Source organism: Anolis sagrei, chromosome 3 (genome assembly GCF_037176765.1).
Source record: "Anolis sagrei isolate rAnoSag1 chromosome 3, rAnoSag1.mat, whole genome shotgun sequence".
NCBI lineage: Eukaryota > Metazoa > Chordata > Lepidosauria > Squamata > Dactyloidae > Anolis > Anolis sagrei.
The window spans coordinates 166,455,547-166,470,162 of NC_090023.1; the positions used below are offsets into that span (position 1 = coordinate 166,455,547).

At 39.4% G+C, this 14,616-nt stretch overlaps 1 protein-coding gene across 4 annotated transcripts in view; it reads left to right on the top strand.

The window, feature by feature from the left end:
• Positions 1 to 14,616, top strand: part of ARID5B (AT-rich interaction domain 5B) — a 330,077-nt gene that overhangs the window by 232,683 nt on the left and 82,778 nt on the right. For 3 of the 4 annotated variants that reach the window (XR_010909490.1, XM_067465662.1, XM_067465661.1), the window contains exon 5: positions 14,227 to 14,298. The exons of the other annotated variant lie outside the window; for it this stretch is intronic. Coding sequence is in view for 2 of the 3 variants with exons in the window: in XM_067465662.1 (XP_067321763.1) it covers positions 14,227 to 14,298 (72 nt within the window). In the remaining variant the exon portion in view is untranslated. The remainder of the gene's footprint in view (positions 1 to 14,226; positions 14,299 to 14,616) is intronic. 4 annotated transcript variants of the gene reach the window in all.

The following is a 14,616-nucleotide window of genomic DNA, read 5'->3' on the forward strand; positions in this document are numbered from 1 at the left end:
GCAATTTTAGATGACTGCTTAAAATGTTTTACCCAAGAAGAAAATGTCGCTCAGTGATGCCTGAAAATGTCAGTAAATTTGTATTAGTCAATTCTTCTGGATTGATTTAATCTTTGTGAACATTGTTAGTCTCAGTAATGCTGATGTGTTAAATGCAGATAGTGAAACACATTTTTTTAAAAAAAATCTATCTGCTCTTGTTATAGCTGTTTAGTAGAAATTATTCTAAGTAGGCACCAAGTTCATTCTACCTTCATCTATCTTTTCAATTGAGCAAATCAACAGTCATACTTCTGAAACTTTGAGCTGCTCAGTAATTTCTTCCCAAAGGATTCTTGCAGAGATGATTCTGTACTACAAGAACACTTGCTTTTTCTTTAATGTAGCTACCTCCCTGGAAATCTTTTCTTGAATAAATATTATCCTTTGTGCTGCATAAGTTGCTATCTACTTTTTGGATCAATGAAACCATGTTTTTCACAGGTTTGTGCTTGCTAAATATTCTGCATGGAAATCTGTAAGATCTTAATGGAAACTGTAGCTAAAAAATCAGAAGACTAGGAGTTCAAAGGGCAGCTATGACTAAACTCAATAAGATCCTCAAGTGCAATGATGTGTCACTCAATGGCAAAGTCATACCCTATTATTTTCAGTTTCAATGGATGAATATGAAAACGGGCAGTGAAGGAAACTCACCGGGGGAGAATCTACTCATATGAAATGTGGTGATTGAATAAGATTGTGTGGATATCATGAACTGAGGAAAATGGGCCTAAGAGTGATTGAAGTCTGAACTCCGATTCAAAGCCAAAATATCTATATTGAGGCTGTTGTATTTTTACAGTAACAAGGAGAATCATGGTAAATGTCTTTCCATGGTATTCAGTAAGCTATGGTGCTATGTAACAAGTGGTTACATTTTAGAGATCATGTCCAGTAGGAAGATCTGAAGACTAGTGACGAAATGAGATAAGGCCAGATGTTGGCAAAAGTTTGGCCTTTCTTTCTGGCAAGGGCTGGTTAAGCACACAGCACTAATTCAAAGATTATGTGAGGCGGAATCATAATTGCGGTAGAAAAAGAGGTGCCTTGGGCCAAAGAAGTTGTTCTGAAGCTCAGGTCTTCCCGTGTGACTTATTTGGGTCTATTGTTTGGTTTTCCTAATTCCTACTTCAGATCAGACCAAAATATTTCACAGGACATATGAAGAGCTATGATGGATCAAGCCAAAGACCTATTAGTCCAACATTCTGTTTACACAGTGGCCCATCAGTTGTCTATGGAAACTGCCCAGCAGGACATGAATGTAACTCTTCGCACCTCACACTGCCCAGTAATAAACAGAGGCCAACTGCTCTGATGGTGAAGGTCATATATAGGCATCTTGACTTAAAGCTGTTGGTGGCCCCATCCTCCATTTGCAAGGTAGTCTTAGAAATGAGATGTCCCATGTGTCTATGGAATGACATTTACTTCTCTCAAGGTTCCATTCCATCAAGCCTAATTCTCTAAAGTTGTACTACTACAAATATGCTGAGAACCAGAATAGCAAGTGGGTAGAACAACTTGTGGCTCTGTAAGTGCAATTTGAGTATAGTTCCTGGCAGCTATCTTCATTGGCCAGCTGGCTAGAGTTGATGGGAATTGTAGTCAACATTTGGAAGACCATATGTTGTACATTCTCAGAACATGTTGAGAATGTATTTATGTGATGGTTATGTGATGGTTTCATTCACTGTTAACCATTTTAAATTTTATAGCATTAAGCAATATTTAAACATACATATAGAAAAAAAGGTGTACTACAACTTTAGTGTGTGCAGTTCATAACTCTTTGGGATAAAGTTACAGGAAAGTGGTATATAAATGTCTGATTGCATAAATGCAACTGCTCTACATTTTCAATGTGTCTTTTCCTGATTATATTATATTATATATTATTATTATTATTATTATTATTATTATTATTTTACCTACCTCTCCCTGCAGCTTGAGATGGGGTAAAACATCATTAAAACAAGAGATAAAGCACTATTAAAACACAACAAGATACACAAAGTTAAAATACAGGTGAAAATTCACCAATAAAATGCAGGTTAAAGTTCACAACTTAAAAACTGGCTGGGTAGACTTGCCAGAAGATATGGGTCTTCAGTTGCATCTTAAATAGCTTGTTTAGTTATCTGAGCACTTCCAACAGGTCACTCCACAGTTGTAGGCAGGGGCAGCTCAACCCATTACGCAAAGTAAGCATTTGCAGTATAGTTGATTTTGCCCAAGGGCACTCTTGAGGCGCTCTTGGGGGAAAATAAACCTTGACATATGTGAGTTGTAGTTAATGGGATGTATCATTCACCTACAATCAAAGAGCATTCTGAACTCCACCAATGATGGAATTGAACCAAATATGGCACACAGAACTGTTTGCTTACGGTTGAAAATTACCTAGGGCCGCCTCTGGGTAGGGCATCTGATGAAAAGGTCATCTGAATGACAGTCGCCACTTGTGTTCTGGCTGGTTGGAGTAAACATCTCCCAGAGGACCTCAAAGCCAGCAGCTTGTTCACATCAACAGTACTCACCAATTGAAACTGATCCACTGTAATTCCACTCGCAGAGTTACTGGACACCTCGTTATTGACTTCTGCTGCAATGAGAGCATCTAAGTCTGCTCTTATGCGAGAGAGTTTATCTGTGAAATGGTTACTAAAGGCATCACTGTGTGCTACTAAAGATACTAGCAATGATTTCAAAGGAGATAGTGCCTGAGTTAAACCTTTCACCACTCTGCTAAGCTGGAGGTGAATTCACAGATGCAATACATGCAGAGAAGAAATCTTCCTTTGCTGTGCGTATTACAACCTTATAGGAGAAAAAATGTCCTCTATTTCATGTCTTGTCGCATAAAAGTTGAGTTTTCTTCCATCTGCACTCTAAATTTTATCCTTCCCATTTCTTTTCCCTGTGTTTAAAGTACCATGAGAACATCTTTGGTATTTTGATATCATCTTAACTAAAATAAGAAAACCTTTGTTTTCCAATTATAGCTCCCCGTATCCGAAACACTAAAAAAATCTTGCTGTGAATTATAGAGATGACCTTTACAAATCTCTTCATTTTTTTAAAAAAGGACAAACCAAGTATTTGCATTTGCTTTAAACCTTATATCTTCCTAGAAATACAGATAATAGATTCAGCTAGACATATGTTACAATAATTATGAGGACATTCATTCCAGAGAGGAAGAAAGAAGTTGAGAAAGAAAAACATTTTGAACTTGCACAACTCTGGCTAGTAGAAAAAGAACAAGGAAGCAATGTCATGTACACTGTAGAATTTGCTGTTTCATTTTGTATGAGCAGTATGTCAAGAGTGTTGATGATACAGTGGGAAGAGAAGTGGATCATTCCTACAGTGAAACTGTTATTAGTGGCACACTTTAAAAGTGAAAAAAAAGAAGAGAAAGAAATGCATAGTCATTCCTCATGCAACTGGTGGAGGCTTAACAAAGCCTGGCTGTTTGAGAAACAGATTTATCAAAGCAACAGTCAAGCAAAATAAATGTTTGGCAACTTTATTCAGGATAGGCTGGGAAATACATTTGTTTGGTGCTTTACCCTTCCTCCAGATGTGCCCTTACTAGTTTGATTTCAATAAAGCACTATTTGCATTTCAGGGATGGGTCTGTTGCTCAGGAAATTGTTCAGAACCTTCCAGCTGCATTTTAAATTGAATTGGCTACTTTTAGAGGACATGAACATGGAGAATTAATTTGGTAATTGGATATTAAATATAAAGTCTATGGCTGATGACAAACTTTAGAAGAGATATACATGAGTATATAGAATATATAATACTGCAACATAAATGGGGGTGGGTGGGAAAAATGACACACACATGATTTCCTTATTCCAAAGCTTCACATGTGTTACTCGTTTACAAAAACAAATAAACGGCTTCTTCACAAATAAAAAACTATATTTCTTTTCCATATTAGGGAATTTTACAGACTCATTCAGCCTACAATGCCATAATACTGGGCTAGCAGGCAAATTAGGCTGTTTTAAGTTAGGAGTGAAGTTTTCCAGAAAATTACATGCAGCGATTTCTCATGAATGACATGAATGCTTGTTAAAAGGCATTGCCTGACATTCTCTCAAATGAGATAATTCCAACATTCCACTGGTGGTCACAATGGAAAGTTCCACTCCTCCCCTCTTTTATTCAGCCCAGCATGCTAATTAGTTGTTTGTACTACAAAAATATTATGGGCTTTAGGTGAATGAAAGGGGGAACATTTGAATTTTGTACATGAGATGGCTAAGGTGTTTACATCCATTCATTCCCAGTTGATGCCAAGGCTCTCTAGCTCACCACAAAAGGACATGTGTGTGTGTGTGTGTTGCACCAGTTTATTCTAAACTGCCCCATCCAAGCATTAGAAGTTAGAAAGATAGTAGATGAATCATTTCTTCCCCATCCACCTGTTGCCATCATGTATGATACGGCCCTGTGATAACTCCACCTCCCCAGTAGCCAAGGAAATTGCCGACCAGCATCATCCTGATGCACTAATACAATTAAGCATCTTTTTAGGCACTTCCATAAGAAGTGATCCTACCTCACTTGCTTCTTTGATTAATGGGTGGATGGATTGATTGGAGTTATATTCACATTTCTCCCAAACAATGGGATTAAAGGGCTGCTAGCCATAACATTTATTTATTTATTTATTTATTTATTTATTTATTATTTGAACTTATATGCCGCCACTCCCCTGGGGTTCAGAGCGGCTTACAAGAACAGACTAAAATCGAACACAATAAAAAAACAATTTAAAACAATATAAAAACAGCAATATCAGAGATCAAAAGCCCATCAAAACAGATATGTCTTACATGCCCTGCGGAAAGCTGGCCGCAAGGCTCGGACTTCAGGTGGCAGAGTATTCCAGAGTGATGGTGCCACTGCTGTAAAGGCTCTGAGTCTGGTTGCTGTTAGACACAAGGTCTTGACACTGGGAATTTCCAATAGATCTTGGTCCTCAGAACGGAGGGATCTCTGGAGTTGAATAAAAGAAATATAAGTAAAGCCTAGAAACAAGTTCAAATATGAAAAAAACGTAAATATACCCAGAAAAGAAAACATTTGGGACCTTTTCACATGGGGAAAAATTCCCCGTTGTAGAACTCTTTGCCCACGCAGCCGGCTCAGAGCCTGCCGGATCTCATCACATGATGCACGTGACCGCATTTCTGTGTACGAACCCACATGATCTCTTCGATCATCTGGAGAGGCCCTGCTCATGCTCCCACCTCCTTCACAGGTGTGATTGGTGGGGACGAGGGAGAGGGCCTTCTTGGTGGTGGCCCCCCGACTCTGGAACTCACTTCCCAGGGATATTAGACATGCCCCAACGCTGGCAGTCTTTAGGAGGAGCCTGAAAACATGGTTGTTCCAGTGTGCCTTCACAGAATAAGGGGAACTCTCAGCAATATGCCCTCATAATGCACTTTAATACTGATCTAGGATTGACTGCGTTCCCTCATTTCTCTCTGAAAAATCCTATCCCAATTATATTTTACTCTGTTCACGTCAGCATATTTTCAATTTTAATCTATTACATTTGGCCCGTCCATTTTAAAATGTTTATATGTCACTATTGACTACTTATTATTTTTGTTCATGTGATTTATATGATTTATATGATTTGTATTTTTATTGATTGTTTTATTGACGTTGTGTTTATTGATGTTTTGGTTGATGTTTTGGGCTTGGCCTCATGTAAGCCGCACCAAGTCCCTTGGGGAGATGGTAGCAGGGTACAAATAAAGTTTATATTATTGTTGTTGTTGTTGTTGTTGTTGTTGTTGTTATTACTTCCCACAGGGCTCCTTGTGTTGGTGAAGTGTGCTGTAAGGGGGAAATCTGAACATGGGAAACTACTCATGTTCAGATAGGAAATAATTGAAATAGTACGGGAGCATGCCTGAAAGGTACACTTTCTGACATGTGATGAGCAAGAGGGTGATGCAGTGTGCTGAGAATGGATTTGCCCAGCTGCTCCACAATTTGCCCCGTTGTCCCCCACATCAAGAACCTCCTTGTGATGAGGTCCTTGGTCCATACTATTTTTTCTCACTTTGTAAATCGGTTCAGCATTGTGGGACGCTTTGTTCATATACAGTATTTTTACAGTATTATATACCCTGTGTACTCATGTATAAGTTCAAAAAAATCCCCCCCCCCCTTTTTATTTATTTATTTTTATTTATTCTTTATTTATTTCTTCTCTTTTTGTTCTCTTCCTTGCACCGGTTGGATCTCTCAACCGACGTCTTTCCTACTTTCCTATACCTCTTATTTGTTCCCCCACTTTAAATGTTATTCGAAATCTGAAACATAATAAATATCTATATACAAAAAGAAAAGAAAAGAAAAAAAGTTTTTTTAAAAAAATCAACACTTTGGTGGTAGTATTTCAAACTGTTGCTGGAGGAGTATTTACATCACCTCCTCTAACCAAACAACCTACACCAACATACCAAGCATGACAGAAAGGAGAGTTCCTTTGTGGGTTGCTTTTCTAGGTGCAAAGATTCCCCCCTTATGGATGGAGTGCAGCCCATCCCTCTCCCCTGCCTTTCCAGTGACATACTGAGGTCTGAGAAAGGTTTTACTAATTAATTGGTTGTTTTATGTAACCTTTAGCATTGAGGACATGTTATTTTCTTTATCTGTCATATCATCATCATCATCATTTAATAACTTATTAATCGCCCTCCATCCGAGAATGCTCTAGGCGATTTACAGCTAAATTATAAAAGATAAAATACATACAAAAATTAAAAATTAACAGAGATCGAATGCTCTAGTAAAAAGCCAGGTCTTAAGTGCGAGAGTAAAAGGCCCTAAGTCACACATGGCTCTCATGTAGGGCGGCAAGGAATTCCACAAGGCAGGGGCAGGTCTGCAGTTGATGGTGGTTGGTGATGGAAGAGTTAATGTGAGTATTAGTTCTAGAGGGTTTAGTGATCTGTATGTGGGAGTTCATGGGTGAAAGCAATTATGGGTGGAGGTATGCAGGAGATGGGTTGCAGCTGAGTGTTACTGGATTTAAGGAGCTAACCTTGGGACTGATCTTTGGGAGAAAAGTATTTGTTGTATTTTGGTGGTGGTTGCTGCTGGTTTCCCCCCCCCCCCCCCCCCCCAGGTCTGTTGGATTTTTGGTATCCTGACCTGTATCCTGTAATCTTGGAATTCTGGAACCTTGAACCTTTGGACTGGCTTTTGACTATGGTATAGACTCTTGATCCCTGGACTCTGTTATTGAACTCTCGGCATTTGACCAGTGGACTGGACCCTTTTGACTATGAAGTTATTTTTGCTATCAGTTTTTGTTTATTCTGTGGCTGTGTGCTATCTTTGTGTTTTATATTTTGGACTATAAAAACAGCTAGCAAGTAAGTGCTGTTTTAATTAAACTGTTTGTTAAAACTGGGAGTTTTGATTCATCTCTACCTAAACAAGGTAGAGCCCTAGCAACGTGACACTATCAGCTACTAACTGTGACAGTGCATTCCATTTTAAATGTAGATTCCTTTTTTTCTTAGTGTAGCATTGATATGACACTAGAGGGCAACTGAGAGTTTGCTTTCAGGGAAGAAAACCTGCTCAGTTTAATAATATCTGCTGCGTCTTTAAAAAAAGGTAAAAGATTGACTCTCCCACCCTTTCTGCCACTGCCAATTTCTGCATTTTGTTATATAGAAAATAACATGTAACGTTTGGTTCTTTGTTGACAACAAATAATAAACCAACCAGAGGGCCTGCAAAGGAACTGTATAAGCCGTATTTGAGAAAAACTGGATTTGCCCAAATAAGGGTTTTTTTTATTTTAGGCTTCCTCATATGTTAGATAATGATCAACTGACAATTGGTCATGAGTTAATAATGCTGGATGCTGAAATATGTGTACCATGTGGTAGAAGAAAAGCTCTGCCAATGAGTACAAACATACTGCTATAGTTACACATCAAGGGGGAGCAATCATGGGGAAATAACTAAAACATGTAATGACATGTCGGATTAAGCTGCCCTGTTTCCTGACAATCGGGCTTGGTATTTCTTTATCAACATCCTGCAAAAGAGTATTTTATAACTATTCATCTTTTTCAATATTGTTAGTGAGTAAAGAACAATTTTATGGTGTGTGTGTGTCACTCACTTTTGCTGACTCTGCTAGACAACAGTTTTACAAAGGCCTTTGTCCTGAATAGAAGTCAAACTCTTCTGAAATCTCACTACAAATATCTCCTCTGTAGTGGATATTTTATCGTTTTTTCTTTTATGAAGGTTTTTCACTTTAAAGTTGCTGATATTAGTAAACCACACGCTTCACCAAACATTTGATCCAAAGGTTTACAGTACATTTCTGTTGTTCTATTATTTATACTAGTCAACAAAACGCATAGAGGGGGAGAGAAAACAGAGGACTTTTTCAAAAACTTAAAAGGGGAGATGTTTAGCTCAATGATAAAACACAACTGTTGGTTCTTAGCATTTCTACTTAGAGGAGAACTTCAGCAAAATCAGATTTATGTACAAGCATAAGTAGGCTACAATTTATCACAAGAGCCCTCCAAATTATTGATTGATTGATAAACACCAAGCAAACTTGGTGTTTCATAAACTTGATTTTTAATCTAGCTCTGAAGAAAAGGAACTTGGCTCTCACAGAAGTAAATGTTCCAGTTGAAGTCGCACTGTTTGAGACAGCTTCATTAATTCATTTATACAAAACACACACACACACACACACCCCGGGGGGGGGGGGGTGTCTTTTCCTAAAAGTCCTATTTCTTTCCTAGGTGGTTTCCTTTCTCTTGAGTATCTTTCAACCTGTGTCACATCCATTTCCGGACCTGTATATAGGACTTGTCGTGGTGTTGGTCCTCATTGTTTTCTTACCTATTTCACACTGTTTGGGCCTGTGTGCCTTTTGTAAATTTCTAATAATATCATCTTAGAAGGGTGAGGGAGGTTTCCTTGCCAATTGGAGATCTGTGTACAGTTTCAAATAACAAGTTCAGAGCCCTTTGCCAACTGGATGTATCATGCAAGGTGCCAACTGGGGATTATGAGTGTAGTGGCAGAAGGCCAATCTAACTATGCAAAAGATGTTCTTTAATAAGCAAGGATTATATATCCCGGTTAAGACCCCAGGTGGTATCTCCCCCTACTTCCCCAAAGACACTCTTCCCACTGCTCCTACCCCTGTTCCCATGAGAAGTCGTCTTGGAATAGTTTCTAGAACTCTGTCTCTCCTTTAGTCAAGGAGCTTAACCATCTGCTTAACTTTTAAGCATAGCCATATTAGAATGGATGAGGTTAGGTTATTAATATCCTCAGATTCACATAACCTTGAACAGTTGTTTAGATGAAAATAAGTACGCTTGTCTGAGATTACACAAGGAAGACGCTCCACATAGAGACTGTAGCATGACTAAGGCCCCTTCCACACAGCTGAATAAGATCCCACATTATCAGCTTTGAGCTGTAATATATGGCAGTGTGGGACTCAGATAATCCAGTACAAGACAGATGTTGTGGGATTTTCTGACTTGATATTCTGGTTTATACGGCTGTGTGGAAGGGCCCCACATTACTTCCATGGAGGGTAGAGACAAGGAGGGATATCCACTTTCCAGCCACTTTTACTAGCTAAAAACACACACATTTTATATAGAGAAATTTTAAATTACAACACCCAGAAACTTCCAGACAGCATGGCCAGTGGACATTCCAACTGGGCAGGCCTGTAGCCAGGATTTTGATTCGGGGGGGAGGGGTGCTGAATCTGAGCGAAAGAGGGTCTACCCTAGCAAACCTTTTGTATTGTTACCCCAATACCCCCATTCATATGGGATATATTGAGCACGGTGATCAGATCATGATATGAATAAACATAACAGTTTAAATAATGTACCAATAATGCCTTCTCGTGGACCACCATGAGAATTTCGGGGGGGGGGGGAGGCTGAAACCGCTCAAGCCCCCCCCCCCCTTCCCGGCTACATGCTTGCAACTGGGTGATTCTGGACATTGTAGTTCAAAGCCCAACTATTTTAAACTGCCTAAAATATGAATGCTGATTTAGGCCCCTTCTACACTGCCATATAGACCAGATCAAAGCATATATTCCACATTATCTGCTTTGAACTAGATATATGAGTCTATACAGCTATATAATCCAGCTCAAAGTAGATTATATGGATTTTATATGGCAGTGTAGATGGAGCATTAGTGCCCATGTTAAAACTCACCTGTGTTGGACCACAAATCTCATAACCCTAACCAACATGGCCAGATGTATGGCCAAGAATCCTATGTTTAGGCTTGCAGCAATGGAAACTCATTTTGAGTTCAAAACAGATATGAACAGATCACATACTGAAATCAACACAAAGAAGATTCTCCTTGTAGGTCATTGTATGTTAGTTGTCAACTTTTTCTCCACTAGGAGGGCTGAGATTGGCAAGCAAAAATATAGCTATAGCCCTTCCTGGAATGAAGATGTTGTTCATTCGTTCAGTCGTCTCCGACTCTTCGTGACCTCATGGACCAGCCCACGCCAGAGCTCCCTGTCGGCCGTCACCACCCCCAGCTCCTTCAAGGTCAGTCCAGTCACTTCAAGGATGCCATCCATCCATCTTGCCCTTGGTCGGCCCCTCTTCCTTTTGCCTTCCACTTTCCCCAGCATCATTGTCTTCTCTAGGCTTTGCTGTCTCCTCATGATGTGGCCAAAGTACTTCAACTTTGTCTCTAGTATCCTTCCCTCCAGTGAGCAGCCGGGCTTTATTTCCTGGAGGATGGACTGGTTGGATCTTCTCGCAGTCCAAGGCACTCTCAGAACTTTCCTCCAGCACCATAGTTCAAAAGCATCTATCTTCCTTCGCTCAGCCTTCCCTAAGGTCCAGCTCTCACATCCGTAGGTGACTACAGGGAATACCATGGCTTTGACTAGGCGGATCTTTGTTGCCAGTCTGATGTCTCTACTCTTTACTATTTTATCGAGACTGGACATTGCTCTCCTCCCAAGAAGTAAGCGTCTTCTGATTTCCTGGGCACAGTCTGCATCTGCAGTAATCTTTGCGCCTAGAAATACAAAGTCTGTCACGGCCTCCACATTTTCTCCCTCTATTTTCCAGTTGGGGAGAAAATGTGGAGGCTGTGACAGACTTTGTATTTCTAGGCGCAAAGATTACTTGAATGAAGATAATGATTTTTTTAAAAAAAACTATTAGCATACAGATATTGGTGTGAGAATGGGGTATCCTTTTGTGTTAGCTACTTTCAACAGCTTTTAGCTGCAAAAAAATGGATAAATGTATTTTTTTTAATAATAGCAAAGATATGATGCTAGGGCAAGGAAATTTGTGCTGTACCAGTAAGACAGTGACCCTTGAGGTTTTTTCCCTGTATTTTTCAGTACATATATTGAGTGGGGTTGATAATGGTTAATAATGGTATGTTTTATTTGCAAATGAAATGGACTGTTTTTTCAGACCTCTTAGTTCAGAGAAATACCATTAAAGTACAATGGTGTCACTTTAGAATAAGGTTTTTGACTATTGTGTGTGCTCCACATATTTTTTTGCAGACGTGTTTCTCAATGGGTGCCCATCTGTAAAAAAAAATTCTTTGAAGTGAGACATTCCATTCCCATTTGAGAAGAAAATCTATTTACTGGGAGTTTTTTTTTTTGTAGGAAACATGGAGAACATATACTTTAGGGGATTTGCAATTTACGTGCTAACACATTATGTGTTTGCTGTCAACCAACTCCCTACCCCACCTCCGAGGCCTGCTTTTGAACAGCAACAATCTGTCTGTGTCACTTTTTAATTTTATGTTTAAAAGATGAAAGCATACTGGATAAAGTTCAAGAAGCATTATAAGCCAAAACCTACTCAAACTGATCTGCAAAGTTGTTATATCCCATTCATTATTTGATGACATAGCTTATGTTGTTGTGTGCCTAAATCATGTCTAATTTATGGCAACCCTGGGCAAAACTACTGTGGAGGTTTGTTCAGAAGGGGGTTGCCATTGCCTTCCTCTGAGAATGGAGGAGTGTGATGTGCCCAAGATCACCCAGAAGGTTTCCATGGTGATCAGGGATTTGGATCTTGATCTCCCAGAATCCTAACCAGAGAGCTACACCATGCTGGCTCCTTATCTTACAGATTAGTTACTTTTTCTACTTTTAAACTGGTAAATTCTGATCAAGTAGCCAGTGAAATTCTCACTCATTCCTATTTGTATACTTCTCTGACAAGCTCTTCAGTCAGTTTTGGAAAATTGCAACCAGTTGATTCTGTTTTTCTGGACATGCACTCTTGTTGGTATGTTGAAGCCTAACATGTGTTCATCTCTTTCCACATCATGTCACATATTACCCAAAGGCCTGCTTGTATACGATAAGAAACTCTGACTTTACACTACAGTTTTCACAGTCCTTCTCCTCCACTATGACCACTGTTCATACTGGGTAGGGGATGCCAGGAGCTGCAGTCTAAAAACCTAAACTTGTTGAGCTCTGGCTAAGATTAAGCAAGAGAGGGCATTGCTGGGTTAGTTTGCCATGGCAACAATTCCAAGTCAAGGTGCCATGAAGCAGAAGATGGGAGTAGATATCAGGAGGATTTCATGAATTGCTTCATTTCAACTAACTTCAGTTCTATTAATTAGACACCCAGCAATATTCCGAGAAGAAATTAGCATTTCTAACATGTACCTTTCATTGAATCATAGGAAACTGGGTTGAAGTCCTTTGAATATGAGAAGACATTATTATCTTTCCTTTTATAATGATCTCCAGAACTTAGAGTGTTGTCTAGTTTGCCCTCCTTCTTGTTCACCCTTATGTTCACCTATTGGTTTATGTTTGCCTCTATAGGGACTTCTCTAAAATCCCATCGGGCAAGCCAACAGTATCAATCAAGTGCATTTATATCTTCTTCTGGTTCCCCAGGCCCTTCTACACTGTTTTATAATCCAGTGTGGATTATCTGCTTTGAATTGGATTATATGAGTCTACACTGCAGACTCAGTGTAGATGTTCACCTCTATTGGTTTCCAGTCACAGTTTTCTATTGACATTTATGTGAACCTTCAAAGGTTGCCATTTAAGACAAAGATGCCAAATTTAAAGGGAGAGCAAGAGAAAAGCTTTGGTCCACCAAAATCCTAATGAGGGACTGCACCCCCATAACCAACTGGCCACCGTTGTGGCAAAACTCCCATCTTTTCTTTATAGAGAAAAAAACAAAAACATGCTTTGTTTGTGTGTAGAACATTTTGTTCTTTCTAGGAGCAGATTTAATCAGCTGCTTTTCATTTCACTACTGTCTCCCTTTTCTAAGGTGGTCATTAACCTTGTTCCCTGATTAGGGGAAAACTTGCATTAATGTCTATGAATAAGATTGCTGCCTTCCAGTAAAGCTGAACATTGATGAAAGCTAACTTGTTGCTCTCTATGGGAGTTGGGAGGGAGGAAGAAGGAAAGAAGGGAATGCCTATTTCTAAACAAAATGGCATAATTACATTTCTGGAACCATGAATTAGCTACTCTGGCCTCTGGGCCCCATCTACACTGAGTCTGCAGTGTAGACTCATATAATCCAATTCAAAGCAGATAATCCACACTGGATTATAAGACAGCGTAGAAGGGCCTGGGGAACCAGAAGAAGATATAAATGCACTTAATTGATACTGTTGGCTTGCCCGATGGGATTTTAGAGAAGTCCCTATATCCAATCATTCTCTTCATGCCATATCATAAATTATTTCCAAAATTTCCCCCATTTCAAAAGACATATCATGTCTTTTCATATCGTGTGCCATGATATGTTAGGAGGGCTGTAATTCAAGAAACAGAAACACATACACAATGGTGTATGGACATAGCTGTACAATTCTTGACCAAAATTGTTGCTGGTGCTAACACAGTTATTATCATAATTATTATTCACAACATGATTACATGCCTTGCAAATACTTGAAGAATAAATGGCCTTCCAGTCGAATAAAAAGTACATTCATTCATTCCAAAGGAGACAGGTAGCATCCACATTCCTTTGATTGTAGCTTCAACTACTGTTATTAAGTCATTTGGCTCTCTTATCAACCAGCATGTTATCCATGCTGTCTTCTCCTTTTCAGCCCTCTACGATGCACTTACTGGGGTCGAGGCGGGGGACGCTGCAGACATTGCTCTACTACTGAGAGCTAGAGGCAAGTGAGAGATGGAGAATAACTATCACAGCATATTACTGTCATGCAAAAATAGAGTCTTTTAAAAATGTTTCTGAGAAACCTACAGGGCCAGAATTGAATAGCCACATCAGGAAATAACTACAGAGATGAGAGTAAAAGGAAAAAGGATAGAACTCTGACAATTGTTTAATACATTTGCCCAGTTGGAAAGATGGAACAAGCAGGGAACAGCGCAGGTTGTAGTTTACTTACACGGCTTGTTCAGCTGCCAGAGAAGTCCAAGGGTATTTTGGATTTAGTTTGCGTAAGTGATCCAGGTATGTCAAATGAAGTAAT